At 40.9% G+C, this 23,310-nt stretch overlaps 3 protein-coding genes across 6 annotated transcripts; 1 reads left to right on the forward strand and 2 right to left on the reverse strand.

The window, feature by feature from the left end:
- Positions 1–48: 48 nt before the first annotated feature.
- On the forward strand, positions 49–10,935 carry LOC143906342 (uncharacterized). Its single transcript, XM_077422388.1, has 16 exons — positions 49–233; positions 416–1,302; positions 1,885–2,142; positions 2,214–2,616; positions 2,745–3,302; positions 3,421–3,716; positions 3,781–4,246; positions 4,412–4,819; positions 5,061–5,438; positions 5,607–6,387; positions 6,705–7,378; positions 7,461–7,963; positions 8,246–8,608; positions 8,688–8,925; positions 9,023–9,241; positions 9,419–10,935. The coding sequence occupies exons 2-16, from the start codon at positions 1,279–1,281 to the stop codon at positions 10,069–10,071; spliced, it is 6,222 nt and encodes a 2,073-aa protein (XP_077278514.1). The 5' UTR covers positions 49–233; positions 416–1,278; the 3' UTR covers positions 10,072–10,935.
- A 144-nt stretch (positions 10,936–11,079) lies between these two features.
- Positions 11,080–12,452, reverse strand: LOC143906362 (peptidyl-tRNA hydrolase 2, mitochondrial). Of its 3 annotated transcripts, none has more exons than XM_077422443.1 (4): positions 12,340–12,452; positions 11,878–12,078; positions 11,576–11,761; positions 11,080–11,295 (listed from the first exon to the last, which is right to left on the reverse strand). In XM_077422443.1, exons 2-4 carry the CDS (start codon positions 12,046–12,048, stop codon positions 11,113–11,115), a joined length of 540 nt encoding a protein of 179 aa, XP_077278569.1. In that variant the 5' UTR covers positions 12,049–12,078; positions 12,340–12,452; the 3' UTR covers positions 11,080–11,112. The 3 variants fall into 3 exon arrangements, with proteins under 3 accessions (XP_077278569.1, XP_077278570.1, XP_077278568.1); XM_077422444.1 differs by having other exon boundaries at positions 12,204–12,403; XM_077422442.1 differs by having other exon boundaries at positions 12,166–12,402.
- Positions 12,453–12,994: 542 nt separating this feature from the next.
- Positions 12,995–23,176, reverse strand: LOC143906344 (uncharacterized). 2 transcript variants are annotated; one of them, XM_077422391.1, is made up of 15 exons: positions 22,550–23,176; positions 21,796–21,949; positions 20,455–21,131; positions 20,209–20,385; positions 19,608–19,975; positions 19,160–19,420; positions 18,683–19,048; positions 18,357–18,603; positions 18,064–18,275; positions 17,844–17,982; positions 17,444–17,697; positions 17,211–17,361; positions 16,966–17,132; positions 16,742–16,791; positions 12,995–16,174 (listed from the first exon to the last, which is right to left on the reverse strand). In XM_077422391.1, exons 1-14 carry the CDS (start codon positions 22,901–22,903, stop codon positions 16,773–16,775), a joined length of 3,546 nt encoding a protein of 1,181 aa, XP_077278517.1. In that variant the 5' UTR covers positions 22,904–23,176; the 3' UTR covers positions 12,995–16,174; positions 16,742–16,772. The 2 variants fall into 2 exon arrangements, with proteins under 2 accessions (XP_077278517.1, XP_077278516.1); XM_077422390.1 differs by lacking the exon at positions 16,742–16,791 and having other exon boundaries at positions 22,550–23,174.
- Positions 23,177–23,310: the final 134 nt, after the last annotated feature.

Genomic DNA, 23,310 nt, shown 5'->3' on the forward strand with positions numbered 1-23,310 from the left:
ACGGGTTTTTTTTATGCGTTTTGATATCTTTATCTCCTTCTCAATAACAGTTTTTTTTTTTTTAGTATAAGCTGGCAGAGCTCCAGGACTCTGTAAAAATAATCTGAGAGCTGCCGTCTCGGGAACGTCATGGACACAATTTTTTAAAACGCTCGTTCGGCTTTCCGTTCTTTGTTTCGACGTCTAAAAAATAATAATTGCCAATGTAAAAACCGACACGTGGAGGATCAAAGGTAACATTTATGACACTGATTGATCTTCACAAACTAGTCAAAAAAATTGAATTTTTAATCATATTCGTTATTCAGTATACGCATTAAAAGTCATAGTTCTTAATCATCAACGTCGATGTAACTTTCCCTCTCGTCGCAGGATAAAGATCTCCCGTCATTTACATTTTTACATATGCATACAGGGTATCCCGCATCATAACGGTATCTCGGATTAACGCGGAGCCTCAAAGAGCTCAAAGAACGTCCGATTGTTCTCCGGAAGATCTTCCTCGATCTATATATAGTTAATTAACGAATCTACATGGGACTTGGGAAGTGAGACGAAGACGGTCCCTCTTTGATACTCGAAGTGCAAGATGCGGAGCGGCTGCCGTTGCATAGCGGGGCATCAGGGCCCATCGCGAACCCACGTATCTTCGCGCGCGTGGCCCACGTTTCCACGTGTGTGTATGCGTATGTGCGCGCGCGCTCGATTTGCACGCTCGTATGTTGATGATAGTGTTGCAAAACGAGCGGGGCAACACACGGCCGGGGCCTCATCGAGGGCCCGGCGAGGTGGAAGAGGAGGAGGAGGAGGAGGAGGAAGAGGAGGAGAGGAGCGCATAGAAGAAGCAAACAGCACCGGGCAAGCGGCAGGCAGCAGTGCCGGCTCCGCTCTGGGCCCAACGGGGGGACCCGGGGTCACATTCCAAGATGGCTGTGCTTGAGGAATGCAGTGGGTGCCCCCCTAAGACGCCTGCCTCCCTCCTTTTTTATTAATCGGTCCCATTTGCCCGTTCTAGCGAAAAGAAACCCCCTTATTACCGCTCGCGCGAGGTGAAACAATGTAACGCGCGTACGTGCAGAGTTTAGTTTGCGAGCGGACGTCGAGGGAACGTGGTGCCGTGAGGGTAAGTCCCATCTCGTGAGGGAGAGAAGGAGAGCCGAGAGAGCGAGGGACAGCGAGAAATAGTGGTATCGCACGTTCAATCCGGGGCCTGTTCTTCATGCCAGCACGCCGCAGATGATGCCCATGCCAGAGGATGCTACTAGCTCGTCTTAAGCAATGTCTCATAGGGATATCTCTGAGGTAATTGCGAGGTTCCTATTTGCAACTTTGGGCCCAATCCCGAATCGGGATCTGGCCCTCGCTTACACGTTACATCTCGTGTTTTGATCAGTCTCGTTCGAGGTCTCGTACTTATTAATTCAATCGAGTATTTCATTGATACTGATTTATGTTAATTTTATCCCTTGTCTTTTATAATAAAGAAATCGTTTATACATGTTAATTACTTTTAAATATTGAGATAAAAAGTATCTTCTTCGCTTTTAACTCTATTTGGAATTTTTCACAAATTTACATTATATTTTTTAAAATAAAATATAACTCGTGTTTATATATATATATATATATATATATATATATATATATATATATATTATTAACGTTATGAGTTAAGTTTTTTAATTATCATTGATTTCATCATATAAAATTTATCACATAATTAAGAGTAAAAATAACTCGTTTAGTAGCCACTTTTAGTTCCATGGATCTTTCCATGTATGTGATTTCTTATTTTAATTTATATAAATAGCTTAGTTTTATCTATTAATAAAAGCAGGAAGTTATTTGCTTTAAATAAGATTGTGCCAATTTGATGATTGTAAGGTGGAGCCCGAAGGTACGTCGGCCTTGGCCGCTGGATCCAGGGCACTATTCTTAGAAACGGTACGCAGGAGTAACGCGGCGTGCCAGAATGGAGATTACGCCCTGGCCGCGACATTGTATACGGAAGCCCTTGCCTTGGACCCCCTTAGTCACGTGTTATACTCGAACAGATCAGCCGCCAGGCTCAAAATGGGATTGTTTGCGCTCGCATTGCAGGATGCTGTCAGAGCTACCGAGCTGAGTCCACAGTGGCCGAAGGTATGTGCATTCTTTCTCGTATTCTTTCGCGCATTCCTACCAATTTTGGATCTTTAACGATCTGTTTTCAGGCGTACTACCGACAAGGAGTAGCGCTGCAATGCCTAGGACGTTACGGAGAGGCACTCGTTGCCTTCAGCACGGGATTAGCTCACGACGTGTCCAATCATCAGCTGTTATCAGGCTTGGTAGAAGCGTCTCTGAAGTCTCCGTTGCGACCGACCTTAGAGCCGACGTTCCAACAGTTGCGCGTGATGAAGCTCGACGAGTCTCCGTTCGTCGTTATATCCGTGGTTGGTCAAGAGCTGCTCGGAGCTGGACAATACAGGGCGTCCGCTGGCGTGCTAGAAGCCGCGCTCACCATCGGAACGTGCAGCTTGAAATTGAAGGGTTCCGTACTCTCCGCTCTGTCCAGCGCGTACTGGACATTGAACTCCCTGGACAAGTCATTACACTACATGCAGCAGGATCTGGGTAAGTAGCGGATAAGTCGGGAGAATAAATCGAGCAGAAATTTTTGCATTTGATTCCTTTCAATTTGTAATCTGTGAATCTGAGGATCTAATGGAGCAAGTTTGTTTACCGATAATTGAAATTTTCAGGAGTGGCTCGTTCCCTAGGGGATCCGCAGGGCGAGTGCAGAGCCCACGGGAATTTAGGCGCCGCTTATTTCAGCAAGGGCAGCTTCAAGGAGGCTTTAACAGCTCATAGGTACCAACTTGTTCTAGCTATGAAATGCAAAGATACGCAGGCGGCGGCGTCGGCCTTGACCAGTCTGGGACACGTCTACACGGCGATCGGCGATTTGCCGAACGCTCTGGCCTCCCATAAGCAGTGCGTACAATTGGTGAAGCAGATGGGGGATCGGCTGCAGGAGGCTCGCGAGATCGGTAACGTCGGGGCGGTCTATTTGGCGATGGGAGAGTTCGAAAGCGCTGTCGACTGTCACACGCAACACCTGAGGATAGCCAGACGGCTGGGTGATCGCGTGGAGGAAGCGAGGGCCTTCAGTAACTTGGGATCGTCTCACCACTATCGTAGAAATTTCGGACAGGCTATGGCTTATCACGAGAACGTTCTGAGAATAGCTCAGGAACTCGGAGATAGAGCGATAGAGATCAGAGCATACGCGGGATTAGGTCATGCCGCCAGATGTGCAGGTGATGATAACGATAATTATTATTAAAGTACTGTAACGTCATGTTGCAATACATTAACGTATTATTTCTATTTTTAACTTTCCTTTACGTTAACCTGATTTTATTCTAAATATTATAGGCGACTTGGCGCAAGCAAAACTCTGGCATCAAAGACAGCTTGACGTCGCGTTGGTCACGAAAGACAAGGTGGCCGAGGGACGAGCCTGCAGCAACCTGGGCATAGTATACCAACTGCTCGGCGAGCACGATGCCGCCTTGAAACTACATCAGGCACACCTGGGAATCGCGAGATCGTTAGGAGACAAAGCTGGTATGGGTAGAGCATACGGAAACATCGGTAATGCTTATAACGCCTTGGGTTATTACGAACAAGCCATCAAGTACCACAAACAGGAATTAACGATAAGCAAAGAGGTAGGCGTCTCTAGAATAACTGTGTCATTATTATGAAACACTGTTAATGAAAAATGTCGTTCAGGTAAACGATCGTAGCTCGGAAGCCAGCACACACGGAAACTTGGCGGTCGCGTATCAGGCTGTGCAAGGCCATGAAGCGGCATTGAGACATTACAGAGCTCACTTAGCTATTGCGCGCGAACTGAAAGACACGGCTGGTGAGGCGTGTGCCCTGCTGAATCTCGCCAATTGTCTTTCTTCGCGCGGCAGATTCGAGGAAGCAGTGCCATATTACGAGCACTATCTGATGCTGTCGCAAGAATTGCACGACGTTGAAGGGGAAGCTAAAGCGTGCCATTTTCTGGGATACGCTCACTATTGCCTGGGAAACCATCGAGAAGCGGTCAGATATTACGATCAGGATTTAGCATTAGCGAAGGACTTGCAGGATAAATCTGGAATGGGTAGAGCTTACTGCAATCTGGGATTAGCTCACTTGGCGCTGGAAAATCTGGACACCGCTTTGGAATGCCAAAAATATTATTTGGGTAACACGTTTTGCGTATTTTCAACATACATGTACACAATAATGTAATTAATATTTTATAATTATATATTAATATAGTAAAAAAGTAGGAGAATAAATAGAAAAAATAAAATGAATAATGATAAAAAATATATTGTAATAAATAATCGTTAATTATTTAACGCAGCGATTGCGCACATGACCAAGCATCTGGCCGGCAAGTTCCGCGCTCTGGGAAATATCGGCGACTGTTTGTTGCGCATGGGAGAGATCGACGAAGCTATCAAGATGCATCAACGTCAGTTGAACTTGGCACGTCAAGCGGCCGATCGTTGCTTGGAAGCGGCTGCCTATGGCGCATTGGGGATCGCTCATCGAGCTACGAAGAACTTGGACAAGGCTCTAGGTTTTCACACGCAGGAATTAACTTTGAGGCAAGAAGCTGGTGACTTGCGCGGCGAATGCAGGGCACATGGAAATCTGGGTGCCGTACACATGGCATTGGGACAGTACACTCACGCGGTCAAGTGTTATCAAGAACAATTGGAGAGGGCGAAAGAACTAGCGGACTCCGGAGTTGAAGCTCAAGCATTAGGTAATTTAAATTTATAATATTAAATTTGGAATTTTTTTTTAATAAAACATTCAAAATGTAAATTTAAAATTTCTTGCTTAAATGAAAAAGATAAACGCAATATATATATAACGTATATACAGAATGATGTGCTAGAATCAAGAAGAAGATAATTAAATAAAAATAAACAGATAATCTTTTTGAAAAGATATGAATAAAATAACATACCATCCATTTTTTTAACTATAACTCTTTATTATAGGAAATTTGGGCATAGCTAGACTTAATATGGCGCATTATGAGGATGCTATCGGTTATTTCGAGCAACAGTTAGCAACTTTAGAACCGCTAACTACTAACACCGCTTTACTCGACAAAGCTCGAGCACTCGGAAACTTGGGGGATTGTTACGAGGCCTTGGGTGATCTGGAAGAAGCTATCAAATGTCATGAGCAACAATTGACAGCCGCCTTGAAGTTGAAAAGTACAAGAGATCAGGAGAGGGCGTACAGAGGATTGGGAAGAGCTCGTGAGGCTACCGGAAACTTACAGGAAGCCTTGGTGTGTTTCGAGAAGAGATTAGTAACTGCTCATGAAGTGGACAGTCCCGAGGCAAGGGGTGCCGCTTACGGTGACTTAGGTAAATTGAGAATGAAATATAGATTAATTTTATCAAGTTCGTAAAAAAGAGATCATATAGAAATCTTTTAGCAAATATGTTTATATACAAAATTCATGGAAGCGTTTTCACTCACCTAATTTTAACACAATTATATTAATTGTGTATTGTTCGAATGTCAATTTGCAGGCAGAGTACACGCCGCGTTAGGTAATCACGAGCAGGCCGTCAGTTGTTTGTCGCATCAATTGGCCCTTGCTCGCGGGTTCGGCGACAAAGCGGCCGAGGCTGAAGCTGCCAGTGGTTTGGGAGCGGTACATCTTTTGATGGACGATCCAAATTCCGCGTTACGCCATCATCAGTTGGAGCTGTCGATCGCCGAGGGTCTGGACGCGGCTGGATTGCAAGCCCGTGCCTGTGCTAATCTGGGAGTGACCCAGGAGACGTTGGGACAATATGAGGAAGCTATCAGATTGCAGGAACAGTCGTTGAGTCTTGCGGCTGCGGCGGGGGATCAACCCGCTCGAGCGGCGGCTTTCGCGAGTCTGGGTCGACTCCATCATCTGTGCGGGGACCTGCCACGCGCTCTGAGTTATCTGCAGTCTGGTCTGTCTCTGTCCGAGGGCTTGGGCAGAAGGGAAGAAGCCGCCAGACTGAGACACAGACTTGGTCTCGTGCACTGGGAGGCCGCAGAAGCGACCATCTCCGTAGAACACTTGGAGAAGGCCGCGAATCTCTTAGAGTCATTAGACGGAACTTGTGTGTCCCTGTCTTGCGGTCAACCCAATCGAACCGAGTTGCTATCAGAGACGTATAGGATGTTGCAAAAGGTATTGATCCACCTAAACCGAGCAGAAGAAGCTTTGAATTGGGCGGAAAGATCTAGACGATCTAAAAGTAATTCCCTGGACGACGCAGCTCACTATTCTGAGATTATTGATCGGCAACGCGGAATTATCCTGTACTACAGGTATGATTTTTTTGCAAGCGAGTATTATTACAACTTAAAGAAGAGAGACAGCGAAATATAGGGAAACGGAGGGTAGCCCCGGACATTATTGAAATTCAAGTATATCGCGTATCTATGGCCATTGTTTAAACATTCTAATATGCCCTTCTCGACATATGCAGAATGTTTAAACAATGGCCATAGATATGCGATATACTTGAATTTCAATAATGTCCGTGGCTACCCCCCGCGTTCCCCTAATGTTATTTAATATCATAATAATTTGTTGGTTCGTGATTCTATTAATAGATTAAAATAATCGAACGAAATTATTTCAGTGAAGTGGGATGTGAATTGCATGCGTGGTGCTTAGCGCCAGGACGCGGTTTGTTACGATTCCACTCCACCACGTTGGACGATGGGGTGGGTCTGGAAAAGAGAGTCCTTCAAGCGCGCGAAGCGCTTTTGGACGAGAGCAACGAGCTCATCGAGGAATCTACCAAAATCCCATCGAGGGGTCATCACTTGAACGCCAGTTCCTACAGTTTGAGCAGCCTCTTCAGCGTCGGTTCCGTAAGCTCTCGCGCCGGAAGCGCCCGTTGGGGACGAGGCGCGAAAGGACCTACGTGGCAGGCACCATTGCCGATACAAGTGCTCTACGACCTTCTCCTCGCTCCGTTCGAGGATCTGCTACCGCCGCCGCGAAAGGAGCTGATCCTCGTGGTGGAGAAGTCTCTCTACTTGGCACCGTTCCCGGCTTTGCAATCCAATCCAGGCGAGGATTACCTGTGCGAAAGATTTTCGTTGTTGGTAGTACCATCCCTTGCGGCGCTCAGAAAGAGGTCGAAGACACCTGTGCTGGAAGGCGGTGCTACTGTGGCCGCGCTAGTCGCCGGAAATCCTGTTCTGCCGGAGGACATTCGAAAGGAGTACGGTTGGGCCGAGAGCGTCGCTTCCACCGAGACCGAGTCGGAAATAGTCGCCGAATTGCTGGAGGCCCGTGCAATGACTGGTTAGTATCAGCTAGAATATTAAAATTCTTAATTCTACAAAAGTGTTACATACAATTTCCGACTCTCATTCGTTCATTACAGGATTGGAAGCTACCAGATCAGCGGTTCTGCGATCTTTACCGGATGCGGAGTGCGTTCACTTGACGGTGCCGATCTTCTGGAGTACCAGCAGTTTAGCGTTCTCACCCGATCAGTGTGAGGAGCCGTCCGAGAGACCGGAATACCTGATAAGCCAGGCGGACTTACTTAGGCTAAAGATGTCCGCCCGTCTGGTTGTTGTGTCCAGCGGTCAAAGTTGGAGCAACGTAGATTGCACGAACGCTACGTCAGACGGTATACAGAATCTCGCCAAGACCTTACTGAGCACGGGCGCGCAATGTGTGCTCATAGGGATGTGGGCAGTACCACCGACCGCCGGCAGCATTTTATTGCGAGCGTTCTACAGCGCGATGTTGCAAGGCGCGAGAGCGTCCCGTGCCTTGGCCGAGGCGATGCAGACCGTCCAGCATACCAGACACTTTGCTCATCCCGCTAACTGGGCCGGCTGGCTGCTTATCGGCGGAGACGCGAGATTATCCAACAAGGTATATTCGATAAAAATTGTATGTGCTATTTGAACAAATGTAAGATGCAAAACAACGAACGAATCAATTGATTAATGTTCTGAAATGTCGTGGATAAATCTAATCTTCTAGAAAGTAGACCCCTTTAGTTACAGAATTTTTTCGTACATTGTTTTAATTATTAAATTATAATTATATAACACACTATATCAGACGGTTCTGAATGAAAAAATTATTTTAATATAGTGTCGTTTTTCGCAACTTTAATCGTAATATTTCATCATTTTTCTCTCGTTTCATCAGGTCGCGCTCATGGGTCAAGCGCTGGCGGAATTATTGCGCGGTGGCCCCGAGCAGAGCAGAGACGCGCTGCGAGTAACGCTTCATCTGGTAGAGAAATCGTTACAGAGAATTCATCGCGGACAGAAAAACGCCATGTATACGACGCAGCGTAGTATTGAGAACAAGGTGGGCGCGGCCACCGGTTGGCGAGAGCTCCTGATGTCCGTGGGATTTAGATTCGAGCCGGCCGGTAACGGTATACCGTCCTCCGTGTTCTTCCCACAAAGCGATCCCGAGGAAAGACTGACGAGATGTAGCGCCAGCCTACAAGCTCTACTAGGATTAGGTCAATCGTCGTTGCACGCCTTGACTAGGCTTTTACAAGTATTGACTCATTTCAATTTATGCTTAACTAAATATGGTATAAAGTTGATTTTAATTAATTGCGCAAAAAATATTTTAGGCACCGGAAGCCGCAGAAGACGTCATCGCTGCCATGAGAAGAGCCAGCTGCGCTACAGAAGGACAAGAAGTTATATTGCCTGTACATGTTTGGAGAGCATCAGGATCGCACGAACTGTTCGCTAGCTTAGGATTTGACTTGATGGAAGTCGGGCAATCGGAAGTGATACTGAGAACAGGCAAACAAGCCTCACGTAGAGCTGTCCAATTTGCTCTTCAAGCTCTTCTCGCATTATTTGGTAAATTAAAATTCAAATATTGATACATAGTAACACAGTAATAAATGTAAATTAATTATATTCGTTGGTATAATGTGTTTATTATTATCAATTGCAGACACACAGGAAGCACCAAAAAGTCTTAGCTTAGATTCAGGCAGCTCAATGGAGAGTTTAGCTTCCGTAGCCCATACCGAGAAAAACCTTGTAGAACGGCCACGATTGGGAGGAGCGTTCGCTAGTTACGTACGACATCGTGGCGAACCAGATGGAAAAACCATGGAACCGCCGAACGTTTTGATACCAGCGTCACGACAGCCGTGTCAAAATGGTGGAGGTACATATAAATATTTTAAAGTTACAAGACAGAGTATCTCTAAATTGACTCTGTCTTTTTCAAATGTTAAAAGACGATTTGCTCAATCGGCGAGAATTTCACATTAAATAATCTTGTATAGAAATTTCATAAGATATACTTTACGCAGAAATTTAATATTATGTTTGAACGCTCCAGGTGAATCAGACGTGGCATTTACACCTAGTCCTCCAGTGGCGCTTAACTTGAATCATCAGACTCGAATCCGGAATCTTTATCCCGATCAGAATCCGGTGAGGCCCGGCTCGAGCTCGAGCAGTTCGGTGACAGACTGGGATAACGGTCATGCTACCGTGCTGAGACGACAGCCGTTACCGCCGTTGCCAGCTAACGTGTTGGAGAGATTGAGCGTGAGAACGGAGATCGGCACGAATTCGTCGAGGAAGCCGCGGCATTCCACGGCGGCGAACGAGGACATCTGTAGCGCGCAGACCGACGCGACGCAGTCTACGGAGACACATCCGCAAAATTTGAGGAACCTGGCTACATCCCTGACGAGCCTGACGCGCGAACTCACGCCCACGATTTCGGAGGTTTACCACGAGCGTAATTTGGGATTGGGTCTGGCGCCGTCCTTGTCGAAATTGCTGGAGGAGGTGGGCGCCGTGTCCGAGAACGAGGAATCGCAATCGGCGAAGACGGTGGGTCACAGTCAGACGCAGAATTGGATACAGAACGAGCCGGAGCTCTGCAGGAGAGACGAGGCCGACGGTAGATCAATCGCGGAGTCGCAGTGCAGCGCTGCCAGTTCGAATAAAATACCTCGGAAAGCTCCCGCGCCACCGATATAGATTATTTATATTTATAAGTTAATTTTGCGGAGTATATAGTACTGGGTACCAAAGAATGGGAGACACATCGGGAAACAGGTGGTCACCGCCTTGCAGCCACGGCAGAGCTGACAGAAAAGCGATCGACGAAGAACAAACTTGCCAATATCTCTTGGTATTCGAGATGAAACCCTGAAAGAATGCGCTAGGGACCATAAATGCCTTAACATTCGCTAAATGCACATATTTGCATACATGTCTGTTTCTCATACGTCGGAGCTCGTGATGTAACGAGCTCTATACATATATACATACAAGGACAAAATAATCTCGCTAATAAGCGCTAATATGCTCAACTATGATTTTAATTGTAATCCGTCCAAACGTTTAATTATTAACGTTCTTAATTAATATAGCAAAAGACGACTGTTCGTGGAGTTCGGATGTTTAATGAGCTAAAAGAATCAACTTCTTTATATATTCATTCTCATTTTTATAATTGATATTTACGATAAATAGTACTAGCTGCACCAACATCCGAGCTCTGACTTCGACTATCATGTTTCTTAGAAATCATGCGTTCTCAAAAGTGTGCGAGGATAACGCGAGAGTCTGATCGACACTCTGTGGTACGTTTGTACTTCGCAACACACACACAAATACGTATTATATTAATTGTAAGAGAAATCTAGTAAGATAAAAATACTTTTGTTAAAGCTTGTCATGAAGGAAATTTGTTTTACTCGTACATTTTATCAAGTCGAATGTTAATCTCAAAATTCTGCTTTTCAAAGCAATATAAAAAAAAAAAAAAAAAAAAAAAATAAAATTATATAATATTAACCTTCCTATAATATATGTAAGTGGATACTAAAAATTCGCGATATTAACGTCAACTTCTGCTGCGTTACGATTTCTTGATTTCTCTGCATATAACTCAATAAATTTCGCCAACAGACTGATATAATTAAAATAGCAGATACGAGATATTTTAGGGGTGTTAGAAATAAAATATAAAAATCGAGGGTGTATCAAAAAGCTCGGGCTTTATTTGATAAGCAGTTAAAATAACTTTAAATGACCGGTTACTTGATCTATCAATTTCGCCGGGCCCGGTCCGACCGCGCATACCGTCTTGCTTCCCGCTGGTATTTGCGTGTGTCCCGCATCCTGTACTACGTTCGATAAGAGACCCGCAGCCTTAGCTTGCTTCGCTATCTCCGTCAGAGCAGCCTCGCTGTCAACCTGGAAGGTCAATATATCCTTTCTTCATCCCCTTGTACGTGCGTGCGTGCGAAAAAAGATATTTATTTTTTAACTGTGTATAGTTAAATATATTTATTAAATGTCGAGCGAATATGGTCTCTTTCGATCGAAACCTCACGATCTGGTTCATATATGTTTACAAGGAATATTTAATATATTGGACTGAGATACGAATATATCGAATTCGTTATATATTTTACAAGAGTGTATTTCCTTCGTCAACACTACCAGTATTCAGAATCGCTTAAAATAACAGTACCTTAAGGGTGATTTTGGCTTGGCCAGACTCCTCCCACCCTCTCAGAATTTTCGGATGTTTCCTGGCAGCTTTGTACGCTGCGACAGCGGCATGGGAGCACTGAGCCGCCACTTTTCCCTTCCCCATTTTCAAATCCGTTCTAATTACCAGAATCAACTTGTAATTGTCATATTTGTCTGTGTATGCCTAGGTAAACAGAAAACAATTGTAACAATTAAAACGCTTAATGGATTATAAGAGAAAAATTACATAAAAGTTTCAGAGAGAGAGATTCGAAGACAAGTTATATGTGGTTTCTTTACCACGCCATCGTCATCCGTTTCGTCGGAGTCCTCCGCGAAGGATTGAGGGCTCCTTCTGTTTGCCATGGTCATGAGTTTGTACAAACAATAACCGAAGACGACCGCGGCCATAAATGCCACCTTCGGATCTGTAGCCTGCGTTATGATTGTCTCGGCGATATCGTTGTCCATGATTTTCAATAATGCGCGATAAGATAAAACCTGCAAACGTAAACACGAGTTAAAAAACACCCTGTTACTCAGGTCCAAGTGTTTTGTAGATATATCAAAGAAAATATACATGCGTACTCTAAAGCGAGATAACCTATAACGTCGACCGGTGGTACATTGAAAAAGAATTCGTACGTATTTTCAGTATTTCATGACAAATCTGTCGCACTATATGCGTTTATTGATACACATATTGATGATTTAGATACATGATTTTGAGTAATTTAAAGAAACGCGTGGCATTTTACTCACTAGAACAAGGCAAGCGTTGTCAACAAGACTGATGATCAATCACGTTTCTCCATCATGTGTGTGATCATGTGGCCAGTGTAGTGGCTACATGTGATTGTGGCACCGAATGACAAGGATGAGTCACGTTTCGAGACTTGCTCAAAACTGTATACCCATACGGATAGAAAAATAATGGAAATCTGACATAAAAAAATGCATATTTATGGATTCTTTGTTATTTTTTCTAATATTGACAAAGTTTTCCTACTTATTATTTATTTATTTATTTATAAAGTTATTTGCTTATTAAAGTATTATATTAATAACATTTACTCTTTATATATTATGGTACAATTGAATTATTATCTTGTACAAATGTATCACATTATTTTTCAAGTTTTTCTTGCGATATAAGTAAATTTACTTTGTTATTCAAAAAAAGCTATTTGCTTAATAAAGTATTAATAAAGTTACTCTTTATATATTATAGCAAAATTAATGTTTTATGTAAGTGCATTATTCGCTGGACAGAGCATGAAGATTTCTCTTTTAACATTATAATTGATATATTTGTTAACGTTTTGTGATGAATATGTTTAGAAAAGAGATCGAGCTATTAAAACTAAAATAAAACGCGAATTAAGTAACAGTAGTCGTATAAAGAAACATTATATACTCTTGACAACTTTTTATTCTCAATATTGCACAAGTCCAAAGATTCCGACTTTATTTCCTTTCTTTCATCCGCATGATGAACAAACAGTATGATCTGAAAAAAAGTCGGGAGTGAGTGAATTGTTGCTGCAATTCAGTCTCAGTCTTTGTAAATGATCGTTGTACAAGTTTTAAACGCGGATACCACACGCTTATACACGGATATAGAAGGTAAAAGGAATTGAAATAAAATGATAATATAAGGTTCCAGTTCCTGATAAATTGATTCGGTCGGCAGGCGAATTGGCGAACACTTGACAATATTTTGAACGCTCTTTTCCCAAATAAAGGAACAAACGACTGCTTTGCGATTTACACTTATATATTATTACGATACATACGATCGATTGACACGCTCTTAAGATACGGATGCTATATTTCGCTATCGTGTAATAACATTCTGCAAAAGAACTGTGTACATACATATTCTGATAAAAGTTAATTAACTGTAGAATTGGAACTTAACGCGCTTACGGCTGTGTAGGCTCTGAATATACAAAAATATATCCCATTGTTATTAAATATATATGCACGCGCTTCTTTCTGTGACAAAACAGGATGCGAAACACATACATTTTGTACGCTATTATGCGAATAACAGCAATTATGTGTACATAGCATTGAAATAAACGATTTCAGATCATATTAATAAGGCGACCTTTTGAGATACAATATCATTAATGATAAAAGCAAAACTAAGATTCGTTGATAATCGGTTACTTAAAAGATTCCTTGACAAAATAAAAACGCTTACAAGTTTACAAATTATTGCTCACTAAATCGATCTAGAAAAGTGAGGATCTGCGGCAAGTGTATTCAGAAATAATTGAGATTTATCTTTGTTGCGTGAGAGCAATGAAATTACATTCTTTTTTGTTTTAATGACCCTCATATTTCCAGATACAAAATTAAAATGACGCAATATATCTTGCCATGTATTTTGATGTATCTATCTTGAAAATATATAGTGATTCGTGTTTGTGTGTGCACATTGGGGAAGCCCATTTCTTTTTAAAGAAAGAATAAAAAATAAATATGTGTTTAAGAACATTATGAGCCTAGAAGTTTGTACGTTCGTGAGATATTTTAATTATACGCATAAATTTGTAAACAAAAAAAGGAAGAACTAATTGTAACTTCCAACATGGCATGTTACTGCATAAAATGTAATAGATTCTTTCTATCGAGTGTCAGTTCTGTAAATTTAAGAGTGCATTTTAAAAATATATTATTTTAAATAATATTTTTTTATAAATAATCGAATAATTAAAAGTAAATTTGAATTTTAATGATAGAAGCACACCATATTTTCATAATCTTTGCAATATTATTAACAGATTCTGCATAGCACTACAGAATTAAACATTTTTAGAACCGAACATGTAATGGAAACTTAATTAGGAAACTATCATATATTTATCTATTAATTTCTAACAAAGAAATTCAAATTACTATCATATTTAACTTATACATAATAACTTTCTAATCCTGTCGTAGTATCACATTCTTCTGTGACCTTTATTGCATAATCCCACAATGAAAGTGTATCGCAAATCAATGAATTGTAAATTGTATCGCGATAAAAAAAATATATGAATTACTCAATTTAAATTTTTATTTTTTTTTACGCTGAGATATTAAAGAAAATACAAAGAAATTGCTTTAAAATGATGGAACAATCTAAGAATTACGCAATAAAGGGAACATTAATATAACTCTTTATCATGTTTGCGATATGCACAACGAACTTGTATAAATTTCACGAAACTCTCCAGGAAATTCAGATAAAATTTTCATCAAATTTATATTAGAACAACAGGCATATGATGAACAGGTGATACAATCCTTTGAACAAGTATAAAATATGTCTTATGTTATGTCCGTGTTATTTAATATTATCTGGTCGAGTATGTTACAGAGACAATTCAACTTCTCCGAACCAAATTGACAGACATACCGGTTAGTTCTTACGTAAAAATCGAGAGAAAGAATGTACAATTAAATCGTTCGACAGTGATATATACATCTTAATGATTAAGATCATCGTAAAGCCTTTCATGATCACATTAAATTATCGTACAGGAAAAATATTTACTACAATTCATTGCGCGCTTTGGAAGAGAGCTTTAGCACAACATTCTTTCTGTGTCGATAATTGCATTAGCAGAAAGAAATCGCGAGTACCCAATTTGAGATTGTATTCGCTATTACAAGCAACGTAACTTACATAATTTGATCAACCGTAATATGATAAAGAAAGATACACGAATCTATACATAAAGTTTTTTGCTCTTTTCGTTTTAAATAAAAAAAAATACACTTTATAAAATATTCAAGTAAATATAATTAGACGAATCGCCTGCACCAATGCGAAACAAAATACGTTTTATACATAAAAATATTTCTACATAAACGCTACACGATTGGTCCAATCATAATTAAACCAATGACACACATATATTTCTCTACTTAGCACTCCTTATTATAATTTGAATACCGTATTATTATATTCTCGCTCGATAATTAAGACATCTTGAGTCTTTTTTATTAATCTTCTTTTTCTTTTTAATATTATTGTACACATGTGTGAAATATATTTATCCCTATATTTAGGCAATATTTTTTATTTTACATTGTAATAAAAAGTACGAAATAATTTGAGAAGAAAGAGTATCTCGTACAAATTAATTACAAACAATTGGACGTTTCAATACTAACATCGTAAATTTCGGCATATAATTTTCAAGTATCACTTTTAGGAAGCGCATTTTTTGTAACTCAGGATTTAGCAATCGAATAAGTCGATAGCCCACAAATTTATAATATAGAAAAGACTTTTCCAGTTAATTATTTGGCTCGCTACAATCCTTTTCAATAGATTTATATTTAGATATAGGAGTGCTTAATTCCTATAACATCCTGTAAAATTCGCTTATTCTTGCACTTTTTATATATAATAAGAATTTTTGTAATTGGTTTCATCTTATTTTCACATATGTGCTCGTTTTCGTGTTTTTCACTAACTTTGAGACAATTTTAGTAAAGTGGGCCTTCATCTGCGGATATGACCGGTTCCTCGTCGCTCCAATCGCTGATTGCTAATCCTACTGATCCGTGAAAGCTCTGCGATCTCGCTACGTGGCTAAAATCAGATAAAAGTATAAGTAGAATGCAGTTGAATTATGAACAAGTAAAGAAACAAATCTTTCATTTCGTTTACACCCTTCTTTATCAAAGGGCAAACTTTGTAAACGCATATTTACATATCATATTATTGCTAAAATTGGACTATCTGATCAAATTAAACGCAATCTCAATATTAGACAAATAAAATTATTAGACTTCTGTATTTAGAATTAATTATACACTATATTTTTCTCCATAGAAATAAGTATGGGGTTTTTTGATCGTTTGCTGTAACTATAAATGGTAAGAGATTAGATGGGTAGTAAACAAAGTGCAAAAGCATCATATCACTAAAATAGATAAACTAATGCAGAACACAGGTACAGTATATCTCTTCTATTATTCTTAAAATCTTAATCTGGTAGGAGCTCTGAGTTAGTGCAATAAAAATAAACAAGCATTCGTCAGTAAAAGTGTTTTATATCTTTGAAAAATGAAAAACATCTATTAAATGTACCTCTTGACAAAATCTATATAAAATGAGAGAATCTATGCAAAATGTTCAAATGAGTTTGTACCATACCACTTGCTAGTTTCGCCACAATATTTTTAGATTATCGATCGCTATCGGTCCTAACAACAAAATATAACAAGTAAAATAATTGTCTTCTCAATTAGTTGAGCAATAATGTATCCTAGACAATGCAAAAGACCGAGAGACATAGACATCTGGATTTTTGCGTTGTCTAGAAAAATTCTTCGTACATCACTTCTTCCTTTATGAAAAGTTGAATCAACGACTCTTACCTCGGTGACAAAGTTGCATTTTTCTTCGCTAGGCCGGCTTTTCTCCGTCCTTCCATAGCAGCTTTCATGGGATCATAGCTCTTGCGACGTTTCCAATTTTGCATCTCGACTTCGCGTACATTTGGCGCCGAGGGCTTTTTCGGTTCCTTTGGTTTGCTTTTAGGCCCCTACATTCATACATATATTTATGTTACGTGATAAATCTTACTATATATTAAAAATAAGAAGACACATTATACACTTACCATGCTCAAACCTCTATTAACTCGCGTGCTAGGTCGTCCAGAATCAGTTCTATTGATACTGGAAAGCGACTCAGATTTGCTGTAAGCAGCTTTGTTCACATTGGAAGACACGGGTTTTGTTCGTTGCAGATCCAATTTTGCTTTACGCAAACTAAAAAGAAGAAACAGTTGGATATGTAAGAGAAATATTATATTATCAAAATGTAAAAAAAAAATAGAAAAAGAGTAGGCACCTAAATTCTTTGTTGTATTTACTACTGGAGACAGGAGAGTGTGGTATAGGATGCTGCTCGTCACTGCTCTCCGTATCGCTCGGATGGCGTAATCCTTTCGATATATTCTGATGCAGGCTGTGACTCGTGTCTTCGTCGCTCTCGTTGTCGGAAACGAGTGGAGGACGGTATCCCGTCATGCGAGCGGACATTGCGGATACGACATTCTGAGTTGTTTGCAGATAAGACGAAGTTTCTAAATCACTGTCGCTCTCCTAATCAATTACAGATTTTATAAAGTATTTGGTGCACAATTATTCATTATAGTTTATAGTTTATTAAGATTAGCTAAGAGTAGTTAAATTCGTCAATTAATATAACTAATGAATCAATTATAATCCACGCATATCTCAAAACGTACCAGCTGCGGACTACTAGGCGGTGGTACTTGGTTGTCCTCGTAACAGTAATTTAATTCATTATCCGACCAATCGTTGGCTAATGAGAGAGCACCTCCCGTACCGTGAAAACTTGCAGATCTCAGCACGGAATTGTCATGGCTGGAATACACATCACACTTTTCGAAAACTGAATTATGTTTATTACCCGCGAAAACGCTCCATATGTTTCTGTATACTCACTTGCCAGAACCGTCCTCGGTACTGTGATGTTTCTTTGTACTGTCTATTAATTTCTTTCTCCCTTCGGCCGCTGCTTTCATCGGATCGTAACTTTTCCGCCTCTTCCAATTCTGAAACTCCACTTCCTTCGACGTAAGAGAGGAATTACTTCTACCAGATTTTTTGTGATCTTTACTTGGCTTCTGATTAGTTTTCTGGCTACCGGGAGGATGCTTTAGAAAAAAAAGAACAAAAAACCTATATTTAAAATATTCTACAAATAAAATAATTCCTTGCACAGATGTGACACTTACGTGAGTCGGCTTCGGGGCTCTCATACTAAATCTCCCAGTATCGGTCCTAGATATAGACGGCGCTCTGAATTTCGTTGTCTCCGGTTTCTTCGACGATTCCTTGCTGTGCGCTCCAACACTATTTGTGCGAATACGATGATAACTTTGTTGCTTGTTCACAGGTGCTACAGTCTTAACTTCGGACTGCGCTCTTCTACGCCTTTCCTCAGGGGTTGTATTCGGCGTTGTATCGGATTCGCAGTTTAATCTGTAATACATTCCATTCTTAATTTTCTATAGAAATTGAAGTAGATTCCCGAAATTCTTATACTTTTTGAGTAGGATACCTTGCTCTTCTTATGCTGAAAGCCCTATTCAGCTTGATTCCAGATGAGATTGGCGTCAGAGGAGATTTTCTGTGTTGTTCACCAGTTTCGCTACTACTATCGGAGGCAACAACAGAGGCATACTTTCCTCTCGACGATATTCTGTCGATGTCGCTACTGTTGAAACTGCTGCGACGCGACACGAGATTCTGCGACTTCATGTTCCTAATGCTCGCGTTACTTGACGATCTTTGTATATTGAGATACCGGTGAAGTTCTGGACTGTTTCGTAGCATATTAGGCGCTTTAAGAGGCATATCCTTATCAAAATAACTGGTTCCTTCATGATAGTTCGTGGTGCTGTTGGATTTTCTCAGCATATACGGACTATAAAAAAATTAACATATTTGAGACATATCAATCACTTTGAGATTAAATGTTGAAGCGTGACGTTTTAAAGTTATATCATATAATATAATAAACATGAAAAATATGTACCTATTTTCGACGCATGTAAAATATCCTATATTTTTCGCTTGTGACGGTTTCGCCAAGTGCTTAGATCTTTCTAACATAGGAGAACTGAGAATCTTCGTTGCGGTAGCTTTACGGCTCACGATTGGGCTGTTAGTCAATTTTGGTGTGGGTGGTCTGAGACGGCTTAAAATGGGACTATTCGTATGTTTTAAGTCTTCCTTATACTTCGCGCTATTTCTTCTGGACGTATTAGATTCCGTTGTATCAGAAGCATATTCTTTCCTGCATTACAAAAAAAATAAGTTTCTTGTAAAGTGTAAAAGAACCCAATAATAATCTATGTACTACGTTACAAAATTCTATATTTTGCCACTCGCAAAAACTGTTACGTACGATGTTAATTAATGCAAATTATCTTTGTTGTTAACAGATTAATTTATCGGAATGTAATGTGAAATGGATCATTTACCTATCTAGAGAGCTACTTCTTCTCTCAAAATGGAGAGGCGACAAGACCTGGGACGGGCTCTTCGGTAATTCTACGTTAGTATCAGTAGTCTTCGATTTGGCTGAACTTAAGTATTTTCGGACGCTTCGCCTATTTTCGTTGCTGTTCGCTCGCCGAAACAACGACTCGGACAAGCTGCCGCGTCTAACTACGGTACTATGTACAGGTGTACGTTGTGAGCTGTTAGGCGGCGTGTTGTAACTGTTGCTGGTGTCTTCATCGGATTCTCCGCCGGAGTCTATAATTTGATGCTGACTCGAAACTAAACCGAGCCTTTCTTTTATTCGTACATACGAGTCCGTGTCCAGATTGTTGTCGGGCGACTGTTCCTGCGAGCAAAAAAATAAAAATGTTTAAAGGAAAAAAAAACGAAAAGTCACAAAACAATAAAAAAACATTGGTGTAATAAAGATGTCGAATTTTTATAATTATCGAGAGACAGTATGTATAATATAGAAAATTTGCTATTTTATAGAAATTTTGTTATCGTCTATAGATTTTATAGCTATTTCATAGATATATCTTTATCATTTTTATATACTTGAAAATGCGCGATACATACATAACGACTACGTGTCGCTCGTTGAGATCTAGTGTGAATTGGAGATGGTATCTTAGTGGGACTCAGAGGCGGCGTACGACCTGTCGAGCCGCCTATTATCGGAGGGAGAGAGTTATGCTCCGCTACTCGAGTAGCCCATTCCGATATCCATGCGTTGTTATCGCGCGAAATGCTCATCTGTAAGATAAAATTATTTCAAACACCTGCGCGCGTTACGCATGCCGACCACTTATAGACGTTATTTACCTTAAAATTATGAACGTATGCCTCGTTGTTCTCGTCTTCAGTTAGAACACCGACGCTGAAAACTTTGTCGATATCCATTCTCGCTTTCTCCTCGTCCGTATAATCCTTATGAATCGTGTACGTTCCAGCCTCGCTCACCGCACCATCGGAATTAGCGTCGACGTTACTGACGTTGAACGCATCTAGATTTGTATCCGCTATATCGTCCGCGTTCAGATCCATCGCGTAACTGACGAATTGTTCTCTCTGATCGGCGGACAAATTGTTCTCTCTCTCACTGGTACTCTTTATATTGAAAGCGTGAGATAATTCATCGGCGAGATAATTCATATTAGACACTTTGTTGTCCTCTACACTGTTTACTTCCTTGCACTCGTGATTAACGTCGATATATTCGATGTTCTTCGTGTATCGCTTCTCATTTTCGTCATCGTCGTAATTGCTAATCTGAATGCGACTTAAATCATTTATCGTTGCGGACCTTTGGGATGTCCAGTACACGTTTTCATTGGTTTCCAGTTCCAAAGAAAGACCTTGAGACGACAGCTTGTTGCTGTGACGTAATTCATCATCACAGGACCTTGTCATTAAATACTGCTTATTTTGATGAGAGGGAGCTACATGCTCATTCGTAGACTTCTTTGTGCTAGAATGCGCTCTTAAAGGATTCTTGACACCTAAAGAACCATATACAGTTCGAATTGATAATTAATATCGAATAAGATTTAAGCAAAATAACAAAAATTTATTTATAAAAATAAATATACATGCAATTCTTCTTAATTTGGTTTCTATAGTATTTGTAATTTGGGGACAATGTATGTCTTCTGAAAAATCATCTTAAAAACAGTAGTTATTACAAAAATGACGACAGAAGAATTGTCAATATTCTTCATAATTTCTGGGGAATCACACATAATTCCTAACATGGGAACGGTTATGACACCAGAGTCATTAATATGTCGGCAGGCTACATCATTCAGGATAGGTAGAAGGCACTTGTAAGGAATATTAAGAAGCTTGCGGAACATGACTTCACCATGACTCATACATCACAGACATTCAATTCCAATACAGGATTCACTTTAGAGAAAAAAATCCTGTATTGGAACTGAATGCCTTTATCAGACTATTCTCAATATAAAAATTTAATAATAAATTTTACAATTAATTTTATGTATTATATAGTACAAATTCTTTTTTATACATTTTATTTTAAAGTAATAAATGCAATATAAACCTTGACCTTTTACAATTAAAAATACATTAATTGTAAATATTGAACGGAATTATTCTTCAGAAAAAAAAGAGAGGAGAAACAAAAATGCGATATCTATTTACCTAATTGTTTAAGTCTTTCTGACAATTGGTCAGATTTTCGCTTTGTATCATCCTCGCTGCTAAAATAACCCTCCGAATGAGCGCTAGGAACTTTCTGCTTCTGCACTAAGTTTGGAGACAATATAGTGCCCGGTTTCTTTGATTTTACTTCTACCTAAAAACATCATTACAATATATGTATAATTTATGTAAAGCTCCGCAATATTTAATGTGTTTTTGCGTTCGTACGTCACATCAAGATTACACAAAATAACAATTTGTATACAAAATAATTATATTTTATTATAAAAAGACATTTGTAACGTTCAAGCTTACTGCCCAAATAGCCAAATCTGTCAAAAACAAATTTCGTGACAAGTCTGCTGCAAATTCGCTTGTCGGCAGAATGCCAATAGAAATATAACAGAATCTGTTAGCAGAACGCGATGACAGATTGACTGTAGAAATCAAGCGGAATCTGTCACTTTAACAATTTGAACGATATAATATTCATCTAAATGACTACAAATTGATTCCGCTTGGTTTCTGCTGGCAATCCGCTGTCAGATCGTCGACAGCACGGTCTCCGCTGACAAAACATGCTTAACGTGGACGAAGTCGAAGTCAATCTGTGCTACAACGTTCTGCTTCAATCCATCGCTGCCAAACTGCTGGCCACTGCTGGCATACGCTAACAACGGTTTGTTTACTGAGCGCGTTCAAATATATCTACTTGCGTGAAACATATGTTAAAAACAACAGAATCCTCGATTACCTTGGACGTGGAGAGGTTCCGCCTGTGCCTGGCGTTGTACCTCTCGAATAGATTCCGATACCTCGCCGTGTCCACCTCCTTGTTGTTGCCGAAATCGATGGTGAAAGCCAACGGGGTCTGCGGCACGCGCGGACCGTCGTCCGGCTGCTGCGGCGAGCTTCTCGCGGGATCCTCCTCCTCCTCCTCGCGTCCCTCGACGACCGTCGCGTCGTCGCCGGCGCGCGGCGACGGCGATGGCGACGGCGACGGCGACGACTCGCTCGCGAGGGTCGCGGGTCCGCCCTGGGCCCCCGACGAGCTAGCGTCGTCGGACGTCACCCCGGACACCTCCGCCACTTCCATGTTCATTGCCATTTAACATGCCAGCCGTAAACATCCGCGAATAACGACGATAAACACGACGCATACGGTTTCCCCGTCGAGAAGTGCCGCGGTTCCTCCGGACTCCCCAGTCCCCGGAGTTCGGCGCGACTCGCTTATACGCGGGGGCCACTCCTACGCGCGGCGCATCGTCGCGGGATCGGCAGAGCTCGAGGCGTCACGCGAAAACGAGATACAATAACACGGCCGGGGTCTGCAGAGGTCTGGCTCTGGGCTCTGGGCTCTGACACATCGACACAGGTGCGCCTATTGCGCGCGTACGCCATTGACTGGCGACATTGCTGATTGCCGTCATCGGCGGCCCAGCTGTCATTGACACCGCCGTCGACACCGACGTGGCCGTGGGGGAAGGGGGGGGGTCGCGGGTCAGTATCCGCCGA

This window comes from Temnothorax americanus, unplaced genomic scaffold, assembly GCF_048541705.1.
Source record: "Temnothorax americanus isolate GAGA-0224 unplaced genomic scaffold, ASM4854170v1 Scaffold7, whole genome shotgun sequence".
Taxonomy (NCBI): Eukaryota; Metazoa; Arthropoda; class Insecta; order Hymenoptera; family Formicidae; genus Temnothorax; species Temnothorax americanus.

What these genes read in the sequence shown, in the direction of transcription:
- LOC143906344 (XM_077422390.1), bottom strand. Translation starts at nt 22,903, where the DNA reads ATGGCAATGAACATGGAAGTGGCGGAGGTGTCCGGGGTGACGTCCGAC. An exon ending in GAGCGACACGTAGTCGTTAT is followed by an intron (nt 19,976 to 20,208) that starts GTATGTATCGCG and finishes TTTTGCTCGCAG; the next exon opens with GAACAGTCGCCCGACAACAA. An exon ending in AATGCAACTTTGTCACCGAG is followed by an intron (nt 16,175 to 16,965) that starts GTAAGAGTCGTT and finishes ATCTGATTTTAG; the next exon opens with CCACGTAGCGAGATCGCAGA.
- LOC143906362 (XM_077422443.1), bottom strand. Translation starts at nt 12,048, where the DNA reads ATGGACAACGATATCGCCGAGACAATCATAACGCAGGCTACAGATCCG. An exon ending in AAACGGATGACGATGGCGTG is followed by an intron (nt 11,762 to 11,877) that starts GTAAAGAAACCA and finishes CTGTTTACCTAG; the next exon opens with GCATACACAGACAAATATGA. An exon ending in AAGCCAAAATCACCCTTAAG is followed by an intron (nt 11,296 to 11,575) that starts GTACTGTTATTT and finishes TTGACCTTCCAG; the next exon opens with GTTGACAGCGAGGCTGCTCT.
- LOC143906342 (XM_077422388.1), top strand. Translation starts at nt 1,279, where the DNA reads ATGTCTCATAGGGATATCTCTGAG. An exon ending in TGAGTCCACAGTGGCCGAAG is followed by an intron (nt 2,143 to 2,213) that starts GTATGTGCATTC and finishes ATCTGTTTTCAG; the next exon opens with GCGTACTACCGACAAGGAGT. An exon ending in GGAGGCCCGTGCAATGACTG is followed by an intron (nt 7,379 to 7,460) that starts GTTAGTATCAGC and finishes CGTTCATTACAG; the next exon opens with GATTGGAAGCTACCAGATCA.